At 60.2% G+C, this 24,342-nt stretch overlaps 2 protein-coding genes across 2 annotated transcripts in view; both read right to left on the reverse strand.

Annotated features, from left to right (window-relative positions):
- Window positions 1-358: 358 nt before the first annotated feature.
- WDR18 (WD repeat domain 18) lies at window positions 359-6,396 on the reverse strand. The gene is made up of 10 exons (XM_030845589.2): window positions 6,154-6,396; window positions 4,850-4,960; window positions 3,561-3,694; window positions 3,137-3,278; window positions 2,482-2,625; window positions 2,329-2,393; window positions 2,118-2,242; window positions 1,756-1,922; window positions 976-1,044; window positions 359-742 (listed from the first exon to the last, which is right to left on the reverse strand). Exons 1-10 carry the CDS (start codon window positions 6,394-6,396, stop codon window positions 611-613), a joined length of 1,332 nt encoding a protein of 443 aa, XP_030701449.1. The 3' UTR covers window positions 359-610.
- A 3,561-nt stretch (window positions 6,397-9,957) lies between these two features.
- ARID3A (AT-rich interaction domain 3A) overlaps window positions 9,958-24,342 on the reverse strand; it is a 32,212-nt gene continuing 17,827 nt past the window's right edge. The window contains exons 3-8 of the mRNA XM_030845564.2: window positions 21,869-21,941; window positions 18,361-18,544; window positions 17,751-17,998; window positions 15,138-15,419; window positions 13,873-13,971; window positions 9,958-13,394 (exon numbers count right to left, since the gene is read on the reverse strand). Coding sequence (XP_030701424.1) covers window positions 13,219-13,394; window positions 13,873-13,971; window positions 15,138-15,419; window positions 17,751-17,998; window positions 18,361-18,544; window positions 21,869-21,941 — 1,062 coding nt within the window. The 3' untranslated portion in view covers window positions 9,958-13,218. The remainder of the gene's footprint in view (window positions 13,395-13,872; window positions 13,972-15,137; window positions 15,420-17,750; window positions 17,999-18,360; window positions 18,545-21,868; window positions 21,942-24,342) is intronic.

Here is a 24,342-nt window from a genome sequence, read left to right on the forward strand (position 1 = left end):
CCAAGAAGGTTCTGGTCAAGATGACCCTGGCCCAGAATTGGCTGCCACCCCAGAGCCAGCTGCCCTGACCCAGGTTGGGGTGACGGGACCAGTGTGACTACACTGCTGTCCCTGAGTCACTCCTGCCCCTGGGGACCTCGTCCTGCAGCTCCCAGGATGCCCCTGCCCTGTCCCACTGGTGGCATGGCCTCTGGGTCATGGAAAGGCACTGGGGCAGCAGGTGAGTTAAGAGGTGAGAACCAAGGCTTCTCGACGCTAGATCTGAAACTCGGACGCTGTGATGGCTACGGCGAGGCCCCTGAGGCAGGTCCCGCCACCGGGGTCCTGAGCCCGGCGTGGGCACAAGGAGGCCGAGAGGCAGGATTTCAGCTCTTTTGTTAGATGTGGCACAGCACCAACATGACATGGGAGGTCACGGAAGGACAGCGGGTCAACACTGGACCACGACCCCTGGTGGGGGTGGCAAATCCAAATGATAGGACGCTGGCAGAGGATGGGCGCGGGCCTCGGGGGGGAGCCCAGAGGGCAGGTCCGGGTGCGGGTCCGGGCACGGGTCCGGGCTGTGTGTGCGCTCACTGGGCCTCCCTTGGCCAGGGTCGGGTGCACGCGCTCACTTGGCCGGCCGAGTGATGATGCGCGTGGAGAAGTCAAAGAGGTCGCGGTTGATCTTGCGCAGGTTCCGCACCTCGTCCTCCAGCTCTGCCACGCGGATCCGCAGCTGGTCCTGGCCACCCAGCACGCTCTGGGGGAGGGGCGGTGGAATGCTCAGAGCGGGAGGGGGCCTCAGACATCCCACTGGCAGGCAGCGGGGCGAGGCTGGCACTGAGGGCCACCGTCCCCACGGTCCACGACGGGGGGTGGGGCGGGGGCACATCCCTTCCAACCCAGGCCCAGGCCCCCTGCCACCCTTCCCTCCGGACAAGCCCCCATCTTGGGCCCCTCCCCTCCCCCATTTTGGGGCCTCTCCCCTCCCACCTTCTCCAACGTGCTGCACATCACCCCGTGCAGCTGTTCCGCCCGCTCCAGGTAGCTGGGCTCTGACCCCTGGAACAGAAGGGGCCGCATTAGCTGGCCACTCCCATCAAACCTCGAGGGACGTGCAGACAAACGGTCAGCTGGTGCCTCCAGCCCTGGGAGGGCTCAGCCGCCCTGTGAGATGATGGACCCTGCTGCCGCCCAGAGGCCATCCGTCTCTCGCTGGACCCTGTCTGGGCACGCTGCCCTGGGCCAGCAGCCCGGAGCCTGGCACAGCCATCCATCAGGCCGCCGGGAGGGGTGTGGACAGCCCCGCAGGCTCGTGTGACTCCGAGGCGCAGAGACAGCAGACAGAGCCTGGCCTCAGTGGGCAAGGCTGGCCGCGCTGAGGACAGGTAGGGAGGGGCCCCAGGGGCCTGGAGGGGCAGGCAGGCCGTCATGAAGGGGGTCCCATGGGCACTGGGGCTGTGAGCGCTCCCGCCACCCAGCTGGAGAAGGTGGCTGCCCGTGCACAACCTCTGGGTCCTGATCGGCCCCTGGAACAACACCCTGTTGTTGTTCTCAAAGGGCAGTGTGGCCCGCTCCCTCTCTGGAAGGTTCCAGGGCTTCCTGAGGCCAGGGACCAGCCATCAGACTGGCCTCAACGACAAGGGCAGAGAAACCTCTTCAGCAAAGGAGCATGTGGAAGGTCCCCACCAGGACCCGACCCAAGGGCACCCAAGGCCACACGGCAGAGGCTGAGGCCCAAGGGTGGGGGTCCCTGCTGGGGGTGAGACGTACCTGCTGGTGGAGGCCCAGGCGCAGCGTGAGGCCCCCGTGGCGCGGCTCGTCCCCATGCTCCGCGCCCAGCAGGTGCTTGTTGAAGTGCGGCAAGGGCAGGCTGGGCCTGCAGTCGGAGCTCAGCATGCTGACGGGCGCCAGCACGATGCAGGCGTTGGTCACGGGGCCTGGGGCAGGCGGGCAGGCAGCGTCGGGACCCGCCCTCCGCCCCTCCAGCCACCCACCTGGCCCTGACACTCCCGTGCATTCCCGTCCCCACCCTCCACGAGGCAAACTCTGGGGCCTTGCTCCAGCCCTGGGCCGCCCACGTGTGGACAAGGCCCCCCGGGCCCAGGGCCTCCAGGAGGGCTGCGTGCGCCCACCTTTGAGAGCCACCGTCCTGAGGCACTGCTGGCTCTGCACATCCCAGAGGCGCACCGTCTCGTCGTGGGAGCCCGAGAGTAGCACGCTGCCATCCGTGGACACTGACAGGCAGGTCACCTGGTTCCTGGGGACAGATAGGTCACCTGGCGCCCGGGGGAGGGCGGCACAGTGACCCCCCCCCCCACCTCCTGGTCGACCCCATCCCTGTACCTGTGCCCTCTGAACACCTTCCCGTGGTCCTGCTCCGGCTGGAAGCTCTTCTCTCTCTGCCCGGGCTGCGGAAGCGGGAGGGCCGGTGAGCACAGGGCACAGCTGCATCTCAGCCCCAAGCCGCGCACACCCCCGTCCCCCACACCCACTCACCCAGGTACAGAGGTCGACCTGGAAGATGGAGCCGTCACTACCACCACAGAACATGTGATGCTCAGCCAGGTCCATGGTCACGGCCATGATGCTCACGTCGAAGAGCACAGACAGCAGCAGCTCACCGGAGGAAACCTCCCACAGCTGGGGGCAGGGACGGGGGCATGGGTCTGAGAGCGGAGTGGAGCGCAGCGGCCCAGCCGGGAGACTCTGGATGCCACAGGAACCTCAGACGGGAGCTGTCACCACGGGGGGCTCGGGGGTTGAGGGACCTGCTTCTCACGCTGGGACCCCTCGCCACCACCGGCTTCAGTTACTGTCAGCCCCCAGGCCACCACCAGGTCAGCCCTGGACTGCCCCAACCAGGGACGAAGACCTGAGGACTCCCTCAAATCCCCTGAGGCTTGGCCAGGAGCTGCCAGGTGCAGTGGCCAAGTGGGAACTTCCAAGCCAACACAGGCCTGGACTGCCCCCTCCCGCCCCCCACCCCCCGGCCCCCGGCCGTCCTTGAGGCCCCAGGCAGCGGGGGATTAAGAGCTGTCTGGAGCCACCAGCCAGCGGGAGGAGATGATGCTCTGGTTCCTATGGGCCAGGAACCCGCCAGCCGCCGGGCTCAGCTCACAGATCCACTGCAGGGGTCAGGGCAGGGCCCTACCTTCACTGTCTGGTCCAGCGAGGAAGTGGCCACCCGGGCCAGGGGCCCACCAAAGCCGCAGTGCAGGTCTGTGATGGGGAGGGTGTGGCGAGACCACACGTGTCGGGGGGCGGGGGTCCGGGAGGGGTCTGCCTGCAGCACGCTTGGGGGGTGGGGAGGAGCCGGACCTCAGCGGGGAGGGCGGCCCACATCTCGACGCCTTTATACCCTGTCTCCGGGCAGCAACCAGGCCCCCTCACCCGAATAAAAGTCCTGGGTAGCTGCCCAGGGCCCCGTCCTCCTGGCACCAGCCTACCTGACCTGGAGCCCCTTCCCACCCCGGGGCCTGGCCTCTCTGCACAGCAGGTTCCCCGCCCTCGTGGTTAAGGCCTCGCCCGGCCAGAGGCTACAGCCGGATGGGGAGCCACCAGGGCTGGGGCTCTACCTGCAGAGGCTCCAAGCCAGCACCAGGCAGTCCTTGCCCCCCGAGACGAAGTGGCTGCTGTCCCCCGTGAACTGTAGGCATGACACATCCTGGTAGTGGCGGCTCAGGATGACCAGAAGGTTCCCCGTGGAAACCTGGGGAGGCGGAGGGGCACCGGGTCACGGGGAGCCCTGGGGGAGTGGGAGGGGAGAGGGGGGAGGGCCCTCCCCAAGCGGCTCTGAAGTGAACAGGGAGGCTGCGGGGCCGTGCCCCCTTGGATCCTGCGAGCACCTGTTCCCACCCTGTCCCCAGTGAGATGACACAGCCCCAGGGAAGGTGTCATCAAGGGGACAAGGCCGAGGGGGGCTGGTGAGGGAGGGTCTCTCCAGGATCGGCTGGACCCAGGGGCGATCTTTGCAGCCAGAGCTGCAAGTCACCATCTTCCGAACTGGCTGGCGGGTGGCACAGATGCTGCCGCAGGTTGAACTGTGTCCCCCAGACACACGTGTCCACGCCCAACCTCCAGAACCTGTGACCTCCCTTGAACGGGACATAATCTCTGAAGATGTAATCAATTCAGAAGAGGTGACGTGGGAGCGAAGTGGCCATTGTCTCTTTAAGAGGGACACCTGGACACAGACACACAGCCGCTCACCCCGCTGCAAAAGGAAGGAGAGAGGCTACACACAGAGGCGGATACAGGCATCAGAAAGCCCCCAGCCTGTGTGCCAGCCTTCGGTTAGCCCCGTGGGGCGCCCCCTCGTGGCCACAGCTCACGCTGGCCAGGAATTCTCCAAGAGGGTGGAGAGCCAGGACCACACAGTGTCCCCCATCAAGGAAGCCAACCACCTGAGACATCTGCTGACGGTGGACGGGCCGCTAACGTCTGCCCACACCCCCTGCACCAGCTTGACAGCGAAAAGAAGGAGTATTTCTACCACAGGGCGACCTGTCTCAGTTTCTCTCCCTGCGCCTAAACAAGGCCTCTTAGTTTCAGAATCACATACTGAGGTTTAAGAGCCCTGGAGTGAGGTTACCAGCTCTCTCTCATATCCTCGGGCCTCACACAGTCCACAGAGAACAGTCGGTTCTCTTTGCTGATCTCTGGGGCAGCCAGGAAGGTCGTTCTGCCGGTGCCGAGGTCAGGAAAGGCCTTGTTCTGTTGCCTCAGATCCTGCACTGTCTACGCAAGAAGTGAGGTGAGCTTCCCCCACAAACGTAACAGACTGTCGGTGACAACTGGGTCAGTGATTTCAGCTGGCAGCCTGCGAGCGGAGCCCGCCACCCCGGTTCTGTGCTCCTATGCTCACCTCCCACAGGTATATGCTCTCTGTGATCCCTGCCAGAACGTAGAGGCCATTGGGCGACGTGGTAAGACAGGTGACCGGTCCGGGGCACATGATCTTCTGCTGAAGCTGGTCCTAGAGGAAGAAGCAGCTTCTGAGTTTCATGCCCGATGAGGGAGCAGGGGGAAGCGAGGCGAGTGGGAGCAGCACCCAGACAGCTGGTAAGTCCAAAAGCACCAGAAAGAGGAGTGGGGACAGGGGTGGTTTGACCCAATCCATGGTTCAGGAAGGGGTGTGTTTGCTCCAGCTGAGGCTTTGCAGGGCGGGGGTGGAGGTGGAGGCCTGTGGATTCTCCTCAAAAGCAAGACAGCGCTGCAACTCCCCATGCTCCCAGTGCGGGAAGGTGGGGGGGGTGTCCAGGTTTGGTCCCCAGGGAACTAGATCCCGCATGCCCCAACTAAAGATCCCGCACGCGGCAACGAAGATCCCATCTGCCACAACTAAGACCTGGCGCAGCCGAATAAACACTTTTTTTTTTTTTTTCTAAAAAGCAAGACAGTGAGTCTCTGGACTGGGGGTCAGAGGAACCGTCTGGCCACTAGGCTTTCGCCCCAGTCCTGCATCCCCTGAAGTCTCGCCTGGGATCGTACGCGTCAGTTTCTAAATGTCTAAAATAGAACAACTTCTCAAGTTTGTGTGTGTACCACACCAGGCAGAACCGGAGCACTGAGCTTGCCGAAAGACATGGCAGCTGGCAAAAACACGTGGCGAGCAGCTTCAGGGGCTGCATTTCGAAGTTTCTGTAGGAGAAACCGTGGGCCCTAATGGCAAAAAGTAAGCGTCTTTTCAGGGGTGATAAATACACGAGTCTCCGGGCTCCCCTTCAGCGGGCTCCCCCAGGCCTCAGACCTTCACCCTCCAAGCCCACGATGCCCACGGAAACCCTACGGCAAACTCCTTTCAATTACACTTCCCGCCCCACGCCGGCTCCAGCGCAGGGCCCCCAGGAGACCCACACCCAGCTCTCCTTGTGCGCGTGCGCACCGCTGGCTGCCCCGAAGCCCGCCCGCCACACCTCCAAGCGGCAGCCCACCCTCAGCTCAGCGCGTGCGCGCAGCGCCCTAACCGCTCCCACCGACGCCGGGCGCGCGGCTCCCTCCCCCCACCAAAAAGCCCCCAGACCCGCGCGTGCGCAGAGCCTCCTAATAGGATTCCCCACTTCCCACCGGGGTTCAGGGCCCGTGCGGCCCCCACCGCCCCCTCTCCCGACCCCAGGCCCCTGAGCCCCGCGCATCCCGCCAACGGCGCCCAGGCGCGCGCCGCCGAACCTTCCTCTGTAGCTCCCAGGCGCTGATATAGTTCTTGCCCAGCTGCGCCGCCAACAAGTACTCGCCATTGAGCAGCGCCAGGCCGCGAGGCCCGGCCTGGCCGCCGCGGTATGTGAGCAGATTGGCGCCCGAGTGCAGCTCCCACACGACGCAGCTCCACAGCTGGGCCGCCGAGTCGGTACACACGGCCACCTCCACGGGCGCCGCCATCATGCTTTCTCCACCGCCCAGGACATGCGTCATCACCAGCGAGACGCGGGCGACTGCGCCCTGCCGGCTAGAGCGGTGCCCACGTTGCCCGGCTCCCGGCGGCTGGCCGACCCGAGCGTGCGCACAGGACTCGGGGAGGGGGCCCTGTGAATCAGGCGGGCTCTTCTTTCCCGCTCCGCGGAGAATCAAGGGACGCACAGCCTGGTTAGAGATCTTGGAAGGAGATTTCTTTCAAAAATAGATGGAGAAACCCAGGCCGAGAGTCTCCTGAGAGCGGTTAGTAGCTTCAGAGCCTGGAGGTCTGGTTTGGCCATTTCCACTGGGCGCTTTTGGTCAAGCACTCAACCTCTCGGATGATGATGGTGATTATTTTTAACGTGCGTATATTGAATACCGACTTCACAGGCCCGAATGAGACATTGCACGTAAAACAGACTACGCACCTAACATAACAGGTAGCTGGTGTTCAAAACGTAGTTAGACGCATATTCACGGATCCATCGTCCGCCTCCCCCGGACCTCTCTTCTTCGGGGGCCACAAAATCCACATTTTTATTTCGGCAACTTGGTGCGGGTCGAACAAGTCGCGAGCTCTGTCTGGGGAGCACCCAACAATCTCGTGTGAGCGCTCCCGGCCGCAGGCCACGTCTACAAACAGTGCATTTTAAAATGTGGAGTTAGTTGTTAACCTTTGAAAACGGGGAATTTCGCTCAGGAGTCGCGGTCTCATGGCTGTCTTGGGCGGCGTACCCACAAGCAACATTGGGGAGACTGGGTGCGGGGTGCGTCCCCCAATCCCGCTCTGCCATCCGGGAGGGGATGGTGGAGAGGAGAGCGGAGGAGGGGCCTTCCTGGAGGAGGAACGGCGCCCGGAGCCTGGGGCTCCGCAGCCCCAGCCCCGGCCGCCAGGTGGCAGGCTCGAGCCACCGACCGGGATGCCGGTCGGAGTTGCTCCCGGCCCAGGGGCCACAGCAAGAAGCAGCAACCGGGAGGAGGGGCGTCAGGGGGGACCTGCCTGATCTGGAGGAGGGGCTTCCCAGAGCAGGTGTCCTTAGAGCGGGAACTAACAACCTGAAGAGAAAGAGGGGCAGAGGTGCGTGCAAAGGCCCTGAGGCAGATCATGGAGGGGGAAGCTGGATATGGGGACCTGGATTTTATTTTATCCCCGGCAGGGTTGGGGGGGAAGGACATGTGAAACTGAAGAACTTTTGTGAGCTGGGTGTCCAAACCTCCAGAAGCTGCCAAAAGGGGACACTGAGGCAAGGACCATCTATTCCAAAGACAGATTGGAGCTAGAACCAACTGTTCCTGATTTCCACCCCCAGAACCAGCTGATGTTCCCTCCCTGCTTCCTCAAACTTTTTTTCTTTTTTTCTTACTGCGAGTAAGAAAAATGAAACACCTTGAATGCTAGTTTACATTTTTCAGATACTGTTTTCCCAAAACCACATCCTTCTTTGAATCCTGAATCCTGGGCATTCTGTGGAGCCCCATTTGAGAATGGGCACACTCTGCGACCCCCGGGGGTGGAACAAGGCAGCCTTCTTCTAGCCACCAACTCAGGGCTTGAACCTGGTCCTGAGCGGCGGAGCAGGTCACTGCACAGCTCTGGGCCTCAGTTTCCCCATGTGCAAATCAGGGATGCTGATTCGAGCCCTGGGTGTGTGTCCTCATCTGCGGAGGTCTGGCCTGGAAGTTTCCAAGCACCCAGGTTCCAGGACGCAGGGTGGGCCCTGCAGGTGCCGGTTGCAGGGGGACCAGTTGTGCAAACAGAAGTCGCTCCTGTGGTCACTCAGGCAGGGGCAGCCCCTGGCTCTGCTGGAGGGCAGGGCAGCTGGAGTGCTGGCCCGGCCCCCTCCCAGGCCTCTCCCTCCACTCCTCCTGTTTCCCCTCTGCCCCTCCGTGGGGGGACGCAGCTCGGCCAGGCTGCTGTGTGAGGTCAGAGGTCACCCCACCCCCAGCCTGGTTCCGGAATGAGGACAGACCAGTTGTGTCAGAAGGGCAGGACAAAAGCCACACTTTGGGGGCCTCTCGGACCACCCAGTCACCAGACCTCCTTGGTGCCAGCCTGGTTCCTGGTCCTAGACCCACTAAATCCTAGGCCTGGAGGGCATGAGGCTGGCGGCAGGAGCAGGATGGGGAAACTGAGGGACAGAGGTCTGCACAACCCCTCCGGGTCTAAGCCCCGCATTCTTCGTTCCCTACACGTGTACTGAGAGCCTCCTGTTTGCAGGCCCAGGGTACACTGCCCCATCTCACGCCCTGCCCACCTGGGGCGGTGGGGACCCAGGAACAAACCCAGCAGCCCTGGCCTTTGTGGGGCCGCCCCGTTAAGTGCACTAATGGCGGAGGGGAAGGCGGATGACTCAAGCGAAAACCCTCTTCTTTTTCCGGCGTCCTTTCATCCAAACCTGCCTTTGGCTGCTGGTGGGCTCCCGCAGCTCTGCTGATCAGACGTGGTTTTGAGTTTCACCTGGGAGGCTCCCTGGGCCTCCTCACAAGCACAGAGCGGGAGGCCCAGCAGGCGGGAGGCTCCTCGGGGATCTGGGAGGCTGGGGAGGAGGTGGCGGGGCCCGACCCCCTCCCGGCTTCCCCCTGCCCCAGGGCTGTGTGACCTCAGGGCCTCATGCCCCATCTCTGGGCCTCTTCAGAGGAGGAATGAAGATGCTGGACAGGCCCATCCAGTTTGCTGAATGGGCCTTTTTAAAACAAAAAAACAAACACAACAAAAAAACACTTTTCCTTTACCTCCCTGGGGGGGCAGGGGGCTCTGAGGGGCAGGTGGGTTGACCCCTGTCCTCTGACCTCTCCAGGTCCCCCAGGCCCGCAGAGGCTGGAACCACGTGGATGGGCCACAGGGAGGTGTCTCCAACAGGAGTGAGTTGTTTTTCCTCACTCAACACAGACCTGGGGGCTGACCCCGGCGGGAGGGACCAGCCCAGGCCAGCCGTGGCCGGAGCAGGTGGCAGGGGAGCCATGTGGCAGGAGGCCCGCCCTGCCCACCATCCGGCCACGCTGACCTTGAGCCCGTCACGTCCTCTGGGCAGGGGGTGGGGTCAAGACATGGCTGAGGAATAGATGCCCAGAAAATCTTGCTGTGCTGGTTTGCCCGTGTGTGGGGTTTCCCTTCCACGTGTGCTGAGCCCAGGGGTCGCAAACTGCCCCGAGGGCTGAGCCCGCCCCTTGGTCTGCTTTCTTTGCGGCCACAAGTCAAGTGTAAAAATGTGGACTGAACCACAGCAGGAAGGCTGGGGGTTGGGGAGGGGGCAGAGTGGACCCCTGTCACGGCCAAGACTGCTTGGGCTGCTCCCAGTGGGCGTGGGGCAGCTCCGTGCATCTCACCCACATAAGGTCAGGGTGACACCACCCAGCACTGCTGACATGGGGGAGGGTCGTCCTCTGTGGGGCCCCGCCCCCCCCCACTCGATGCCAGGAGCGCACACATCCCTGGACGTGACCCAGTGTCCCCTGGGGGGCACAGTCCCTGCTGGACGCTGTCTGGGTCAGGCCCTGTGCCTTCTGCTGCCAGGACCCAGGGTAGGGGTGGGGCGACGCCCAAAAAACCACCACAGGAGCTGTTCTCTGTTAAAAGAAGTGTTTTGTCTTGTTTTAATATTTCATCAGCTTTACAGGGTTACAACTGTCTTAAATATTTCTGAAGTTTAAATACAATCTGCATAATAATGTTATAAAATGTAAACTTTCAGTGTTCTTTTAAATTTCAAAATCACACCTTTTTTTTTCTTTTTTTCTTTTTTTGGTCTTTTTTTTTTTTCCCTCCCTTTTAATACCTGAATGTCCTGCAAAAACTGAAATAAATCGTCACAGGCTGCCCCGCCGCGGCCAGGGTGCGACAGGCTGGGCCCGGCCAGAGGTAGAGAGTAGTTTTACATCTTTTTATTAGAAGTTTTTTTTTTTCCCTTTAACCTGAGTTCAGGCGCGGTCCCCACGCCCTCTGACAAACCCCAGAGAAACTGAAATTTCACATGTCAGGAATGAAAGGCTGAAGTCATGTTTGCCAAGAAAAAATGCAGAAGCAAAATTAAGGGGGGAAAAAAAAAAAAGGATGGTAGTGGGCAAAAATGCTAACAGTGAGAAAAGTGACTGTACAAACACACAACTATTACAAACCAACCCGCCACCCCGTGCCCCGTCCCGCCCCCCGCCCGCCCCCCAGCCGGACAGCTACAGCCCTGCAGCCGGTTTGGAGGTCACAAGGAAGGTTCTAGAAGCAGCCCATCCACAAGCATCTCCAGAGCAGGGGAGCCCCTGGAGCCCCTCTCCACCCTGAGTTTGGGGGTCCCCACCCTCAGCATGCTGCTAAGCCCCACCTGTTCTGGAATGAACAGCACTCAGCCCCCATCCCCGTCCCGGTTTGCATAAGGGGTGCTGAGCAGCACCCCAGAAACCCCCACTGACAGGTAGCGGCGGGGTTGGGAGCAGGGGGGGCTGATGGGGGCGCCCCAGTCAGAGGCAGGGCCCCCTGGGGGCTGAGCGCCCACTGGCCCCGGGCCCCCCTCGCGTTTCCACGGCCGGTGGACTCCCCCCATCCTGGGCCCACGCCCCCCCCCATCCCTTACAATCATCAGCGTCGCCCAGCACCGCAGGCACACCCTGAGTTAGACCCGGGGGAAGGCGCCTCTCCTGCAGGACACCCGCTCCCCGAGACACACGTGGATCTCAACAGGACGCACGGGGGTGGGACCCTGAGCTGGGGGCTGGGGGCTAGGGGGGGTGGGCGGCCTGGCGGGGGTTTTGGCATCAAAAGTCAGACCTGAGGTAGAAAGAAACTCGCAGCAGAGACCCCCCCTCCCCCCCACCCACGCGGCCGGCAGAATGGGGGGCGGAGTGGGGGGGGCAGAGGGCAGCCGCCCACGCTGCTGCGGTCAGGTGGGGGGAGAGGAGAGGGAGAAGGGGGGGTGATGGCGAGAGGGGAGCAGATTGTGTCTGGGGACAAAAGGATCCCCCTCCCACAATGATTGTGCCGCTGCAGTGAGAGACGGGAGGGGAGAACCTTCCAGAAGGAAAAGCAGGAAAAGCCCCGCGTCCAGCGCTACCCCCTCCTGGAAGGGTGGGGGGCTTCAGCGACCCTGAGATATACCAAAGAAACGGGCTCCCTCCCAAAGACACACATCAGCCCTGCAAGGCAAACCCAAACCCAGAGAGACTGGGGGCGGGGGGAGGGGGGCTGAGGACCACCCTCACGGTCTCCAAGGCAACAAGATGACGCCGGGGTCTGGAGGCTGGAGGCGGGAGGCGGCCGGCGGCGCCCTCCCGCTCCGGGCTCGTTAGGCCGGGCTCCCTGGGCCCATTTAGAGGTTCCAGGCTCACCCTGGGAACAGCTGAGCTCCTCCCACCCCACCCCAGAGGAACGTGAAAGAGCGCTACCTTGTGGGAGCTACGGCCCCACCCAACAGCACCTGGTCCCCAGGGACCCCAAACCGCGCCTGGGCTTAGGACGGATGTGCAGCTCGCCTGGTGGAGACCTTCACCAGCCCTGAACTAATGCCCCCCAGCTGCGCGCCCCCCCGATGCCCACCTTCTGACACGGGGCACAGGGTCGCAGAGGGAGGGGCACGGCCCCTTCTCAGCCTCTATTTAGTTCCTTTAGTTACTGCAGGGACCCCAGGAAGTACGAAGGGACAAAGTGGAGGAGATGAAAATGCTGGGGGGAGGGGTGGTGTTCAGGGTGCCGTGGCCCCACAGAAACCCTGCCCTGAGCTAAGGCCGGCTCACCCGTGTCCCCCGCATGGACAAGTCTCCAAAAGCAGCCCTTTCAGGCAAGGGAGTCCCCAGGCCGTATTCATCCCTGAGACAGGAGCCTGGGGCTGACAGGCGAACCCCCTCCCAGCAATTTCTCCTTTCGAGTTAAGACTTTGGGGTTCCTGACTGAGGAGCCCCGCATGAAGTAAGAACAAGTACGGTGATATCTACCATTCAGCATTCCTGCTCCCCTTTCCCGCGGACCCCCGGCATGCAGCCCCTACCACAGCACCTGAGTTCATCGGCTCTGCTGACTCTAGCCCAGGGATCCAGTGTCCTGGGCCCGCCAGCTGCCCACTGCGCCACAGGAAATGCACAACCGAACCCAAATCAGTCATGGGAAAAATAAAAAGGGTATTACTTTTTTCTTTTTTTTGTTTTTTTTTTTTTTTTTTGCTTTTTCAAGTCCAGTTTCCCTGAATGAACACAAATATATAGATATATATATCCTTTTCCTAGGTTTGATTCCTCCCCCAAGAATAAAATAGAATATTTACAAAACAAAACCCCCGAAACCTCTTAAAAACCCTACAAACTTTGAAGTTCACTATTTCTTTAAAAAAAAAAAAAAAAGTTCCCGAAAGCAACAAGAAAAAAATTCAACTGCTCTTGGCTCAGGGGTTTCATTCAACTCAAGGAGCTGGGTGTGGTGAGTGTGTGATGAAGAGGGAAAAAAAAAAAAAGGGAAAAAAACAGATAAAAATGAAAAAACACAGTGCAGGGATGTATGAGGTAAACAGGATTGGCCTGTCCAAACCAGACACCAGTCCACGTGGGTCCGCTAGGGCTACAGGAAAGCCCTAGGAGACATTTGCCTCTCTTGTTTCTAATTTCCTTTGCTGCTCTCACAATTCATCTCTCTGAATGTCCGAAACCTGAGTAATTCAAGTGTTCCTTGGTTTTCCCCTGTTTTATTAAATTTTCTTTATATATATATATATATATATATTTTCTTTTCTTTTTGGCGTCAGCTGTCGCTCCTTTGTGGATACCTCCCCTCCCCACCCGTATCTCCCGCCATCCCAGCCCCTGCTTGGCCCACCTGGACCCCCTGACCCGTCTGGTGGGCTCCCAGGGTGAGGAGTGTAGCGGTTAAGGCAATGAGTTATTTGAGGTAGAAGATGCGGGGGGTGCAGACAACCCTGCTGGCCCCGCCTGGCTGCCTGCGCTGCTGCTGGTCCCGCTGTTTGCTCCCCGGCTGCTGCCACCTCCGCCTTTGCTGGGAGCTGAGGGTGGCGTGGGGGCCGGCGGCTGGGCGAACAGCACTCCTGGTGCAAGGACAGGAGACAAGTCGTGGAGAATTTAAAAGATCATGTGACAGGTGCAAGGGATTCCTGAGCGCTGACCCCCTGTAAAGAGCGTGCCCGTCCCCCTACCCCCGGCTTGCAGGACACTACCATCTCCTCAGCCTCCCACCATGGGGGTCTTTACAGCCACCGAGCTGTTCTGTGTCAACATCGCCACCTGGTGGTCTATAGGAGCCATGGGTCTGATCACATTTTTTTTAGAAGGAACCTGGAAACATCATTTGCTATAAGATATATAACACAGGATATGTATTTCTGAGCACTTACTCTGTGCTGAGCTCCGTGCTAAGTATAGGACACAGACTATCTCACTTGAGTCTCATGAGGGACGAGGTCTGGGCTCAAGAAGGCCACACCCCCGGGGGGTGGGGGTGGGGGCAACCAGGACTCGGGAGGGAGAGATGTGGTCAAGGTGGGCATGGGGGCTGGGTGGTCCTACCTGTGTACATGATTCCATTAATCTCTACTGACATGCTAATACTGTTGCTGCCATTGGTGTTGGTCAGGTTCGCAGCTGAGTCCTGGCGGCTCTCAGAGCCTGCGGGAAGAAGAAAAACCACCCTTTGTAATCATAAACCCACCTATGCAATGATCTGGGTGACGTGGGTCACCCACCAGACGTGAAGCTTCTCGAAGCGCTGGACAGGATCTCTCAGCAGCGCACACAGTAGGTACTCAATAAATACTTATTGAATAAGGATGTATTTGTCTCAAATTTGCTTTTTTCTTGATTAGAAGTATTTTTTCTTTTTTTTTAATAATTTTTACTGGACTATAGCTGATTTACAGTGTGTTAGTTTCAGGTGTACAGCATGATTACAAGTCTTAAGTGGTGTCCCCACACCCAAATCATGTCATTCTTTTTTTTTTGGCTGTGCCACACGGCTTGTGGGATCTTAGTTCCCCAACCAGGGATTGGACCTGGGCCCTCGGCAGTGAGAGCGCAAAGTCCTAACCATTGGACCGCCAGGGAATTCCCCATGTTATTTTTTTTTTTTTTTTTGCAGTACACGGGCCTCTCACTGTTGTGGCCTCTTCTGTTGCGGAGCACAGGCTCCACGGCCATGGCTCACGGGCCCAGCCGCTCGGCAGCATGTGGGATCTTCCCGGACCGGGGCACGAACCCATGTCCCCTGCATCGGCAGGCGGACTCTCAACAACTGCGCCACCAGGGAAGCCCTCCATGTTATTCTTTTTAATGACCACAAAGTATTCCAGACTTGATTCAAGAATTCCCCTACTGATGGACACACTAGTGACGTCATGCAAATAACTGCAGTGAACGTCCTTGAAAACCTGTGTTTCCTTGTTTCCCTACATTAGTTCTGCTCTAGATGCCAAGCAGAATCACCCAGTCATGGGGCAAGCACATTTTCTATTTTTAAAAGAGATTGCCAAGTTGTCACCTATTTACGTTCCCACCAGCAGGACCAATGGGGCCCCTTTCCGCACATCCTGACCAACGTTTGATATTATCAAACTCTGACGGGTGAAAAACGGTATCTCCTCGTTAACTTGCAGATCCCCAACTAGATGGAGTTGAACGGTTTTTCCTATGAGTTTACGAGTCAGAGCTGCCCATTTCTTCTACTGGTTTGTCTGCCTTTCTATCTTACTGATCCGTAAGCACTCTTTACACGTGGTGGCTACGGGGCCCTTGTGCGCATGCAGGAAGCACAGAGGGTCTGAGCGCCAGGGTGGTACCTTGGCTGTTGATCCGGATGCTCATAGGCAGCTGGGCCGTCATGGCCAGAAAGTTCTGCTGTAGCGCTCTCTGCATGAGCCGCTGCTGTTCCTCTGCCACCAGGGCCATCTTCTTCTCAGGAGGCTCCCCAGACTCCAGCTTCTCCCGGAGCTGCTCCAGGGCGGCTGCCTGGGCCGCCACGGCTGCCTGGGCCGCTACTGCCTGGGCTGCCACCACGGGGTGACCTGCCAGGGAGACTGGCAGGCGGCCGGGGACCGTGATGGGGATGGCCGAGTCCTCCTCTGGACAGGAGAGAAGAGGGGTTGGTGGCCAGAATGGAACAGAGGTGGCCCAGTCCCCACCTCCCACCCAAGGTAGGAATGTACCCCCTTGAATACCTCCACCGATGGGGTGCTCACTTCCTTTCCAGGGAAGTGTACAGGTTTTTGAATACACACAAGTGCTGTAAGATCCTTTCTAGTATCAGGCTGACATCAGATACCAGCATAATGGTAATATAGGTCACGGAGACAATACTAGTTACAGTGACAGTATCATAGTAGTATTTAGCATTAGTGTTATAGAGAGACCACAATAGCACATATTACATATAATACTAGTTATGACAAGAGCTCACCACATGTCTAAAGCACTTAACGTGAACCATCTCAACAATCCCATAACCACCAAGTCACCCCTTTCTCCACTTTACCGCTGAGGAAACCAAGGCTCAGAGAGGATGGATAATTTTCCTGAGGCCACAGACCTGGAGAGAGGCTGAGCTGAAATGAAACCCACGCAGCCCAACTCCAGAACCAGCTCCTAACCATTCCCGTCCTGTGGTTGAAACAAACGTCCCCGTGGTTCCCACCCACTGGTCCCACTGTCTCCTCTTCTGACTCTCCCTCCCGTGTCTATCCCTGGTGGCCTGGGGCTGCCTCTCCAGGAGGGTCCCCACTCCAAACTTTGCAGTTGCCAGGCCCTCTGCTCTGGAGTCTCTGCAGCCCTTTCTGCTTGCCTCCCGCTCAGCTGAAAAGAGCCCCTGGGACCCATCAGAACCAGCTTTTCCTGGCCCCCTCGGTAGCTCCATTAGGTCCGAACCTCTCCCTTATCCGCCCCCGTCCTCCCTAGCTCCAGCACAGGACCTCGCATGCAGCAGATGCCTAATGACATTCACGGGTATCGCTGCAACTCCCCAAGGCTGGGGGGTAAACTGAGGCTCACAGAGGCCGGAGGGAGCTGTCACTGGTGAGACCCCATTCACCTTAGATCTGACCAGCCCCAAATTTTCAGGGCGCTGTGAGGATCACCTCGGATCCCCGGGCCAAGCTTGGAAAGTAGGGAGTCACAGCTCATGTGGCAAATGAGAAATGGAACCTCGGACAGGTGCACCGACCTGCTTGAGGCTGGGCTGCCACATGTGTTAGCGAGGATTCAGAGACTTGCTGGAAGAGGGGACTGTGATCGGCTGGTGATGTCTGCCATGGATGGGGATTAGGGGTGGGGGGCTGCCAGCTACCTGCAACCTCAGGCCTGTTGCACGCTGGGCATTTTACACACTGCAGGCTCCCCAACACCCCCACAGAGAAGGCATAATTTCCCCCACTTTACGTGTAAGGAAAGCTGGGCTCAGAAAGGGGCAGTGAGCTGCCCAGGGGCACCTAGCAATAGCTTTAGGGGTGGTTAAAGAGTCCATTTGGGGCTTCCCTGGTGGCGCAGTGGTTGAGAGTCCGCCTGCCGACGCAGAGGACACGGGTTCGTACCCCGGTCCGGGAAGATCCCACATGCCGCGGAGCGGCTGGGCCCGTGAGCCATGGCCGCTGAGCCTGCGCGTCCGGAGCCTGTGCTCCGCAACGGGAGAGGCCACAACAGTGAGAGGCCCGTGTATCGCAAAAAAAAAAAAAAAAAAGTCCATTTGATGACCCACACGACACCCTTGGTGTCTGGTGGGACAGTGTGTTCAGGAGGATTCTAAAGCTCAAAGGGAAAAGAATACAGTGATCAACTAGTAATGTCCGCCATGTGCAAGGGACTAGAGAGAACGACAGCGATGAAAAGCATCAGCCTTGGACTTCCCTGGTGGCACAGTGGTTAAGAATCTGCCTTCCAATGCAGGGGGCCCAGGTTTGATCCCTGGTCAGCAAACTAAAATCTCACATGCTATGTGGCCAAAAAATAAATTAAAAATCAAAAAATTAAAAATTAATTAATTAATTAAATAAAAACACCAACCACAGGCAAGTGGACTGGGCTACAGTAAAACGGTGATTAATCAGTAATGTCTGCCACGGGTATAGGATGGGAAAATTGGGCTTGATTTGCCATGTCTGCCTTGGCATAGAACTGGAGGAAAAAATTATCGGTTCGTGATGTCTGCTGAGGGCACAGGTTCAGGGGAAATGAATTGATTAGTGATGTCTGCCTGCTACGGGCCTGGGGCTGGAAAAATGGCAATTGATTAGTAATGTCTGCTACGAGCACAGCATAAGCAGGTTGGCTGCCTTCTTACACACCAACTTTGGGGTCTATCATCCCAGTTACCCAGGGAGGGGAAAAGGCAGTCCCCTCCCTGGGACACACCGCCAGGCTGAAGCTGAGTCAAGATCAGGCCCCAGGCCCCATGCAGCCCTCACCTTTCTTGATCTTGGGGGCTGGGGTGATGGAGCTGCCGTTGGTGCTGGCGGCCAGGCCCAGGGAGGACACAGGGAGCTTGGGCGAGGAGAGCATGCTGTGGGCCCCGCCCGGTGAGTAGGCGAAGAGGGAGCCCCCAAAGCTCTGGCGCCGGCCCTCCCTCCGGTTGCTGTCGATGGCGGCCTGGAGCTCATTGGGGTTGCTGAGGCCACGCTTCTCACACTCGTAGGGGTACAGGTACTTCATGTACCTGCAGGCAGGGGCAAGGGGACAGGATGGCACCTGGGATGCCTCTGGGGTCTGCATAAAGCCAAGCCCCGCTGCAGCACCAGCTCCTCAATCCCCATCCCACATCTCTGCCCGGAAGCAACCGGCAGCCCTCCAAGCCGTGGTCCTTGCCTGTGCTGTTCCCTCTGTCTCAATGCCTGTCCTGTGACATGTCCCCAAACCCGTCCCCACATCGACTACCTGCTATTCCTTCAACACTCAATTTGCATAGCCTCAGAGCCAGGACATTCCACCCTCCACCCTGTGGTCTGGCCGCCCCCCGCCCCCCCCCACTCCTCCCTGCCTTGGGTCCTTTCTGCCCGGACGCTGCGGGCGGGCACTCACTGGGTGCGCAGCGTGAAGGCGGCACTGGTGATGGACGTGGGCAGGTTGAGGCCCTTGGTGATCTCCCGCCACAGCTTCTTGTTGATGACCTCCACCAGGCCGCCCTTCTCCGTCACCAGCACGTACAGCATGAACAGGTCGAGCACCTGTTTGGCCATGATGGGGATGCGGTTCACGGGCGTCCCTGCGGGGAGGGGGGGTGCCGTCACCTGGGGTGGTGCCCGACGCGTCGGTGAGCGCGGGTCCCCTCGGCATAGCTGACCTGGGGCGGCTCACTCTCTTGGGGGCCGTCCCGCACGCTGTGAGGGGTGGAGCAGCCTCCCTGCCCCACCCACTGGATGCCAGGAGAGGATGCCAGTGTCCCAGTGTCCCCTGGGGGGGGGCAGGGTCACCCGGGTGAGACCCCTGCTTGCGAGAGCCCTGAGGAGGCAGCTCTGCCTCAGTCTCTCCATCAGTGATCTGGCCTCATGCTGCTCTCACCTGGGTGGGTGACGGGGGAGCTGCAGGGCCAACCTGGGGGCCCAGCAGGAGAAACACAGCCTTTGTTATTCCTCCTACAGACACGACAGCTGCCAAAACAACTCTGCTGTGTTGGGGGCTTTGCAGTGGGGGAGGGAGGGCTTGATTAATCCACTTTGCAGCTTAGACACTGGGGAGGTGGGCCAGACCTGGGAGGGAGGGAGGGGGGGGTGGCCCAGCCTCGGGAGGGGGCTCCTCCCTACAGACAGCCCTGCTCCAATCTTACACCCACCCCGATGCTCCAAGCCCCTGCACAGCCATCTCCCTGTCACCCAGAAGCCCCAGCCGTGGGAGCCCTTAGGTCTCAGCTTAGCCTGCCTGGCACCATCATGGCTGAGGGTGGAGAAGCCCCCACTTAAACCTCTCTCCCTGGCAGGGAAAGTACGGGTTTACTGTCTGTGGCCCCCACCTGCTGTCCTGCTCACATGGGGTCCCCCGGTGCCCAGCCTGGCATACAGCAGGTGCTCAATAAACAACAGGGAAGGTTGAAGGCCCCCACCCCAGCCCTGGGGGCATGCTTGCCGCCCCTGCAGAGGTGGCAAAGGGAAGCTCCAGGGTGGGTTCCTGCTCCCTGCCCCCACCCTGGACAATGCCCTGTACCCAGGACCCTGCTTCCTGGTCCCCCCTCTACAAGCTGGACATCCCGGAACCACCTCCTGCCAACCTTGGCCACTGCCGGGCCCTTCCCGGGTTGCAAAATCCCCAACGAATGAAGACCTCCTGGAGGGGGTTGAGGAAGATGGGCCTCAGACCCCCACGCTACCCACTTCATTTTCCAGCCCAGGAAGGAGAGAGAAAAGCAACACCAGGTGTCAGCAGCACACCCAGCCCCACAGACGCGCCCACAGCGCCCACCTGGCCCACCCAGGACGCTGGTTTAGGCTCTGCATTGGGAAAAAGAAGGAATCACACAAAAGCTCCTCCTGGGACCCTGCGCCCTGGTCCGGCAGCCGGGCGACGGATGTTTATAGAAGGAGTGGGGCTGGGAGAGCACAGAGAGGCACTGATGGAGGCGGGCGGGGGTGGGGGGGCGATAAGGAAGGGCGGAGAGGTTGTCAAGGAAACCGCAGGAAGGTGGGGTGCAGGCAGGACCCCTCCTCCATGTCCAGCCCCCAGAGAATTCAGAGAGATATCCAGTTGGAGGCTTTTACTTTGTGATGTGTGGGAAAGACTACTTTATCATGGGATGCAGGACGTGGTATCCAGATTCTCAGCCCCAAAGCCCCCGACCCCGGTTATAGAGGGGAGGGTTCAAGAGGAAGGTAGGGAAGAGAGAGCCTTGGAGCTGGGTTTTGAGGGTTGCATAGGAGTTTGTTGCTTCCTGTCCTCCAGGAGCACCTGGCTTGGTGAGGGAGACAGGGCTGGACACAGACCTTTGAAGTCCTGTGTGGCCAGGAGCTGGGGGCCCCAGAGGACCCCAGCCTCATCACTCTGGAGCAGCTCACCATACTTCCTCCGTGCCTCCAGGACACCGGGAGGCCAGTCTGGGGCAAAATGGGTGGGCTCTGGGCCTGGGAGCTTGGAGTCCCATGGTGGGGGGAGGGGGAGTGGGGGGCTCAGGTAGGTGTGGACGGGATGATAAAGGGTGGGTCGATCTCTCTGACCACATGGGGGGTGGGGGGCGGCGGGGGGGGGGGGCAGCAGGCCTGGCTGGGTCTGGATTCCTCCACCCCCGGCACCGGAGGAGTTAATGTGGAGGCCGCAGCCCCCTCCCCTTTCATCTCCTTCCCTTCCGGCCTGGGCCTGGTTGGGCCTGTGTTTACAGAAGCTGCTGGCAGGGAGGGGCGGGCAGGGGCCCTGGACAAAGAAGCCGCCTGGCTGGCCCCTGAAACAGTCATAGCGCATGCAGCTCCCCTGCCCGCCCCACCCACCCCCAGCAGCCCCGCCCCAGCCCCGCCCCTTCCTGCTTCTGTGGCTCAGAGGCCCTCTCCCCTCTCCAGGCCTCAGTTTCCTTCCCTGAACAGTGGGGGTCGTGATAACCCTGCTGGGGGGGTGTGGGGGGAGGAGGTATCAAGGAAATGAGCCCCACATGCAGTGGGTGCTCCTGGGACCCCTGGCTGGCTGGCAGCTCTGAGCTGAGGGAGGGCCCTGGGGACCCTCTGGGTACCCTCCTCCCCCATCCTCCCTAGGCCTGGCTCACCCTGAATGCCCCCGAAGCCCCCCCAGCGTCTGGGCCGTCCGTTTCCCCACCTGGACACCCACCCAGACCAGTCCCTGCTCCCCAGGCCTGGCCTCCGTCCCTGGTCGTCTCCCTGTTCTCAAGGCCGCGTCTGGCATCCGCCTCACCCCAGACCCCAGGGTGTAGGGGGATACAGGTGGCTTGGGCCTGGTACACTGTTGGCGCATAATAACTGTGGACCTGGCACTCAGCACATCTGGGGCACTGCCACACGGCGGGGAGTGTTGGTGGCCCACCTTACAGATGGGGTAACTGAGGCCCCAGGTGGGAGCAGGGAGGGGCCGGGACCCAAACCTCCCACCAGTGGCGGCAGGAAGGCCAGACTCTAGCCTGTGGGGAGCTTCTGTCCTGCCACCCAGCGTCCGCCCGCCTGCCTGGGAACGCAACCCTGCTCCCCAGACAGAGGCCAGCCCCGCTGCGGGGGATCCGGGGAGCCAGGATCTCAGCGCCCAGGTCTCAGCAGCAAGGGAGGAAGCCTGGACTGTCAGTTCCGGGTTGGGGCCCTGAGAGCCCCCCCGCACCCAAGGACTTACCCCTCAGACTCTCACTCACAGCTGTCTCTCCCCCATCAGACCCTCAAGGCTGGGCTGTGTCTCCTGTCAGATACCCAAGGCAGGATGGTGCCTCTTCTCTCAGACCTCCCCCGCCACCACGGCAGGGCTGTGTCTCCCCCCTCAGGCATCTCTTGGATGCCTCCGGCCACGGAGAACTCACTCACAGCCTGGCTGACACACCTGCCCCGGGCAGTGGGCAGCAGGGCCCCCTCTCCTGCGTGCTCATATCTGGGACTTCCCGGCGGGCAGGCCTCACCTCGCTTCTGCATGAAGCTGAACAAGTCATCCAGGAACTCCTTCCTCTTGGGGTCCCCGTCCAGTTCGTAGAGCTGCGACGGCAGGGAGGGGATGGATTAGTTGGTGCCAGAGCTTGGGTGCGGGTGCCACGTCCACATGGCACGGAGGGCCAACCGAGGGGTCCCGGCCCCAGACCCCCGGCCCCCCACAGTCCAAACATCTCCTAAGGCCTGCCCCCACCACTATCAAACAAGGACCGAGACACCTGTCCGGGGGCGGCCGTAACAGCTGACCGCACACTTGGCTTAAACCGGAGATTTATCCTCTCCTGGCTCTGGAGGCCAGCCGTCTGAGATCAAGGTGCGGCAGGGCTGTGCTCCCTCCAGAGGCTGGGGCGGGGGGCGGCTGGGGGGGGATCCTTCCCGCCTCTTCCAGCTCCTGGGGCTCCAGGTGTCCTGGGCCTGTGGCTGCATCACCCCGGCCTCTGCCTCTGTCTTCACGTGGCTTCTCCCTGTGTCTGTGTGTCCAAATCCCCCTCTTCTTATGGGGCATCACTCACTGGCTTTAGGGCTACCTCATCTCCACCCGTGACTAATCACATATGCAAAGACCTGATTCCCAACTCATGTCCCGTTCACAGGAACCTGAAGCTCAGACTTGAACATGTTCATTTTGGGGGGCACAATTTATCCCACCTAGACCATCGCCACCGTGAGGATGGTGGACGTCCGGTACGGTCCACTGAGTCACACGCATGTGCTCCTGAGAGGTGGCCCATTTTGTAGCTGAGGACAGAGGCAGGCCTGAGCCTGGAGTCAGGACTCTCGGGGACGCTCAGCCCAGGCTCTGTCCTGCGCACCCGCTGCCTGGGTTCACCAGTCACCGGCGTGGGGAGAGGGCCTCGGTCTGGGCTATCAGCGGGGCAGGGGGTCCCCAGCCTCAGCTCCCAGGTGCTGGCAGGCAGGGGAAGCCGGCAGAGATGATTAGAGAGCAAAGTTGGGGGGGGGATTTGCCAAGGGGGGCAGTGCAGATAGCAGGCTTCAAATTAAGCTTTGGGGAATGCAGTCCCCATGGCCACCTGGACACAGAGCAAGTGGGACTGTGTGGGGCCTTGAAACCACCAATTAGCCCCGGCTGAGACAATCGGTCATCAGGGCCCAAGAACACACTGGTGCCCAGCTCCTGCGGTATGGGACATCCCCGGGCCTGGGGAGGCAGGGTCCTCGGGTTGGCTACCCCTCGGCCACCTCGCCCCTCTCTGGGCTTCACTTTCCCCATCTGTGTAATGGAGAGATAGTGGGGCACGCAGGGTACAGGCCGGGGCGGGGGGCGGTGGCGGCTGCCAGGAGCCCAGACCTGGGTGGTCGAGGCCGGGCCTTTGTCTCCACCCTGCCAGAGGCCAGCTGGCCAGCTGCATTCCTGCACTGATTTATGGTGGCCAGGGAGGCCCCGTTTTTCCTCCTGCCTGAGGGGTGTGGGGCCTGCAGGTGGACCTTCCCGTGGGCGTGCACCCGCCTGGGCCGCCTCCACTGCCCCTGCCCCATCCTCATTCCCCCTGCCCGCACAGCCCCCAGCACTGTGTGCGCCCCTCGGCCCCTTCATCAGATCCCCACGATTCACAGCCTGGTCCAGTCTCCTGTCTGTCTGCCCGGCTGGAACGTCGGGGATTTTGTCTGTTCTGTTTTCAAAGTCTAAAATGGGGCTGAGCACACAGCAGCTGCTTAATAGATGCTCGTTGAGTGAACCCTGATTTTCTCGGCCGCAACGTGGGCCAGGCTGGGCACAGAAGATCAGAGAGACTTGTGGGGAATTGCCCTCAAGTTCCCATCTACCCGGAACCTCAGGATGGGACCTGATCTGGAAATAGGGTCTCTGCAGATGACATTAGTTACGATGAGGTCCCACAGTAGGGTGACTGGTGTCCTTATGAGAGGAGGAGAGACGTAGAGACACATGGGGAAATAGAGGCAGAGATTGGGGTGACGCCTGGAGCCCCCAGAAGCTGGAAGAGGCAAGAAGGACCGTCCCCTGGAGACTGAGTAACGCCCAGCCATCCCCTGGCCCCAGACGTCAGTCCTCCAGAACTGAGAGTAAATCCCTGTTGTTCTAAGCTGCCCAGTCTGTGGTCATTTGTTATGGCCGCTCCAGGAAGCTCACCGGGGACCACCGAACCTCAAGCCCTTCCTGACGAGGGGGCAACATCTCCTCTCTTGAGATCCCGACCCTGGTGGAGGGGGGTCCACCCGGCATGAAGCCCTTCCTGGGCCCAGCTCCCACAAGAGATCACAGTGCCCCTCCTGCCTCAGTTTCCCCATCTTTCAGAGACAGTGGTAGACAGTGGGTGATAAACACAATAGCTTCACCCTGAGCTCCTGGAACCATCAGGACCCCCATATTCCAGGTGGGGAAACTGAGGCTCAGGGCAGAGAACAGCTGCTGGGCAGAGGTGGGCTGGCTTGGTGGGGGGCCGTTAACTCCCAGGCCAAACGGTGG

This window comes from Globicephala melas, chromosome 3 (assembly GCF_963455315.2).
Source record: "Globicephala melas chromosome 3, mGloMel1.2, whole genome shotgun sequence".
NCBI classification, from domain to species: domain Eukaryota; kingdom Metazoa; phylum Chordata; class Mammalia; order Artiodactyla; family Delphinidae; genus Globicephala; species Globicephala melas.

What these genes read in the sequence shown, in the direction of transcription:
- WDR18 (XM_030845589.2), bottom strand. Translation starts at nt 6,396, where the DNA reads ATGACGCATGTCCTGGGCGGTGGAGAAAGCATGATGGCGGCGCCCGTG. An exon ending in CTGGCTTGGAGCCTCTGCAG is followed by an intron (nt 3,279 to 3,560) that starts GTAGAGCCCCAG and finishes CCACCCCCCAAG; the next exon opens with CGTGCTGCAGGCAGACCCCT. An exon ending in CGCTGGACCAGACAGTGAAG is followed by an intron (nt 2,626 to 3,136) that starts GTAGGGCCCTGC and finishes CCCTGCCCCCAG; the next exon opens with CTGTGGGAGGTTTCCTCCGG.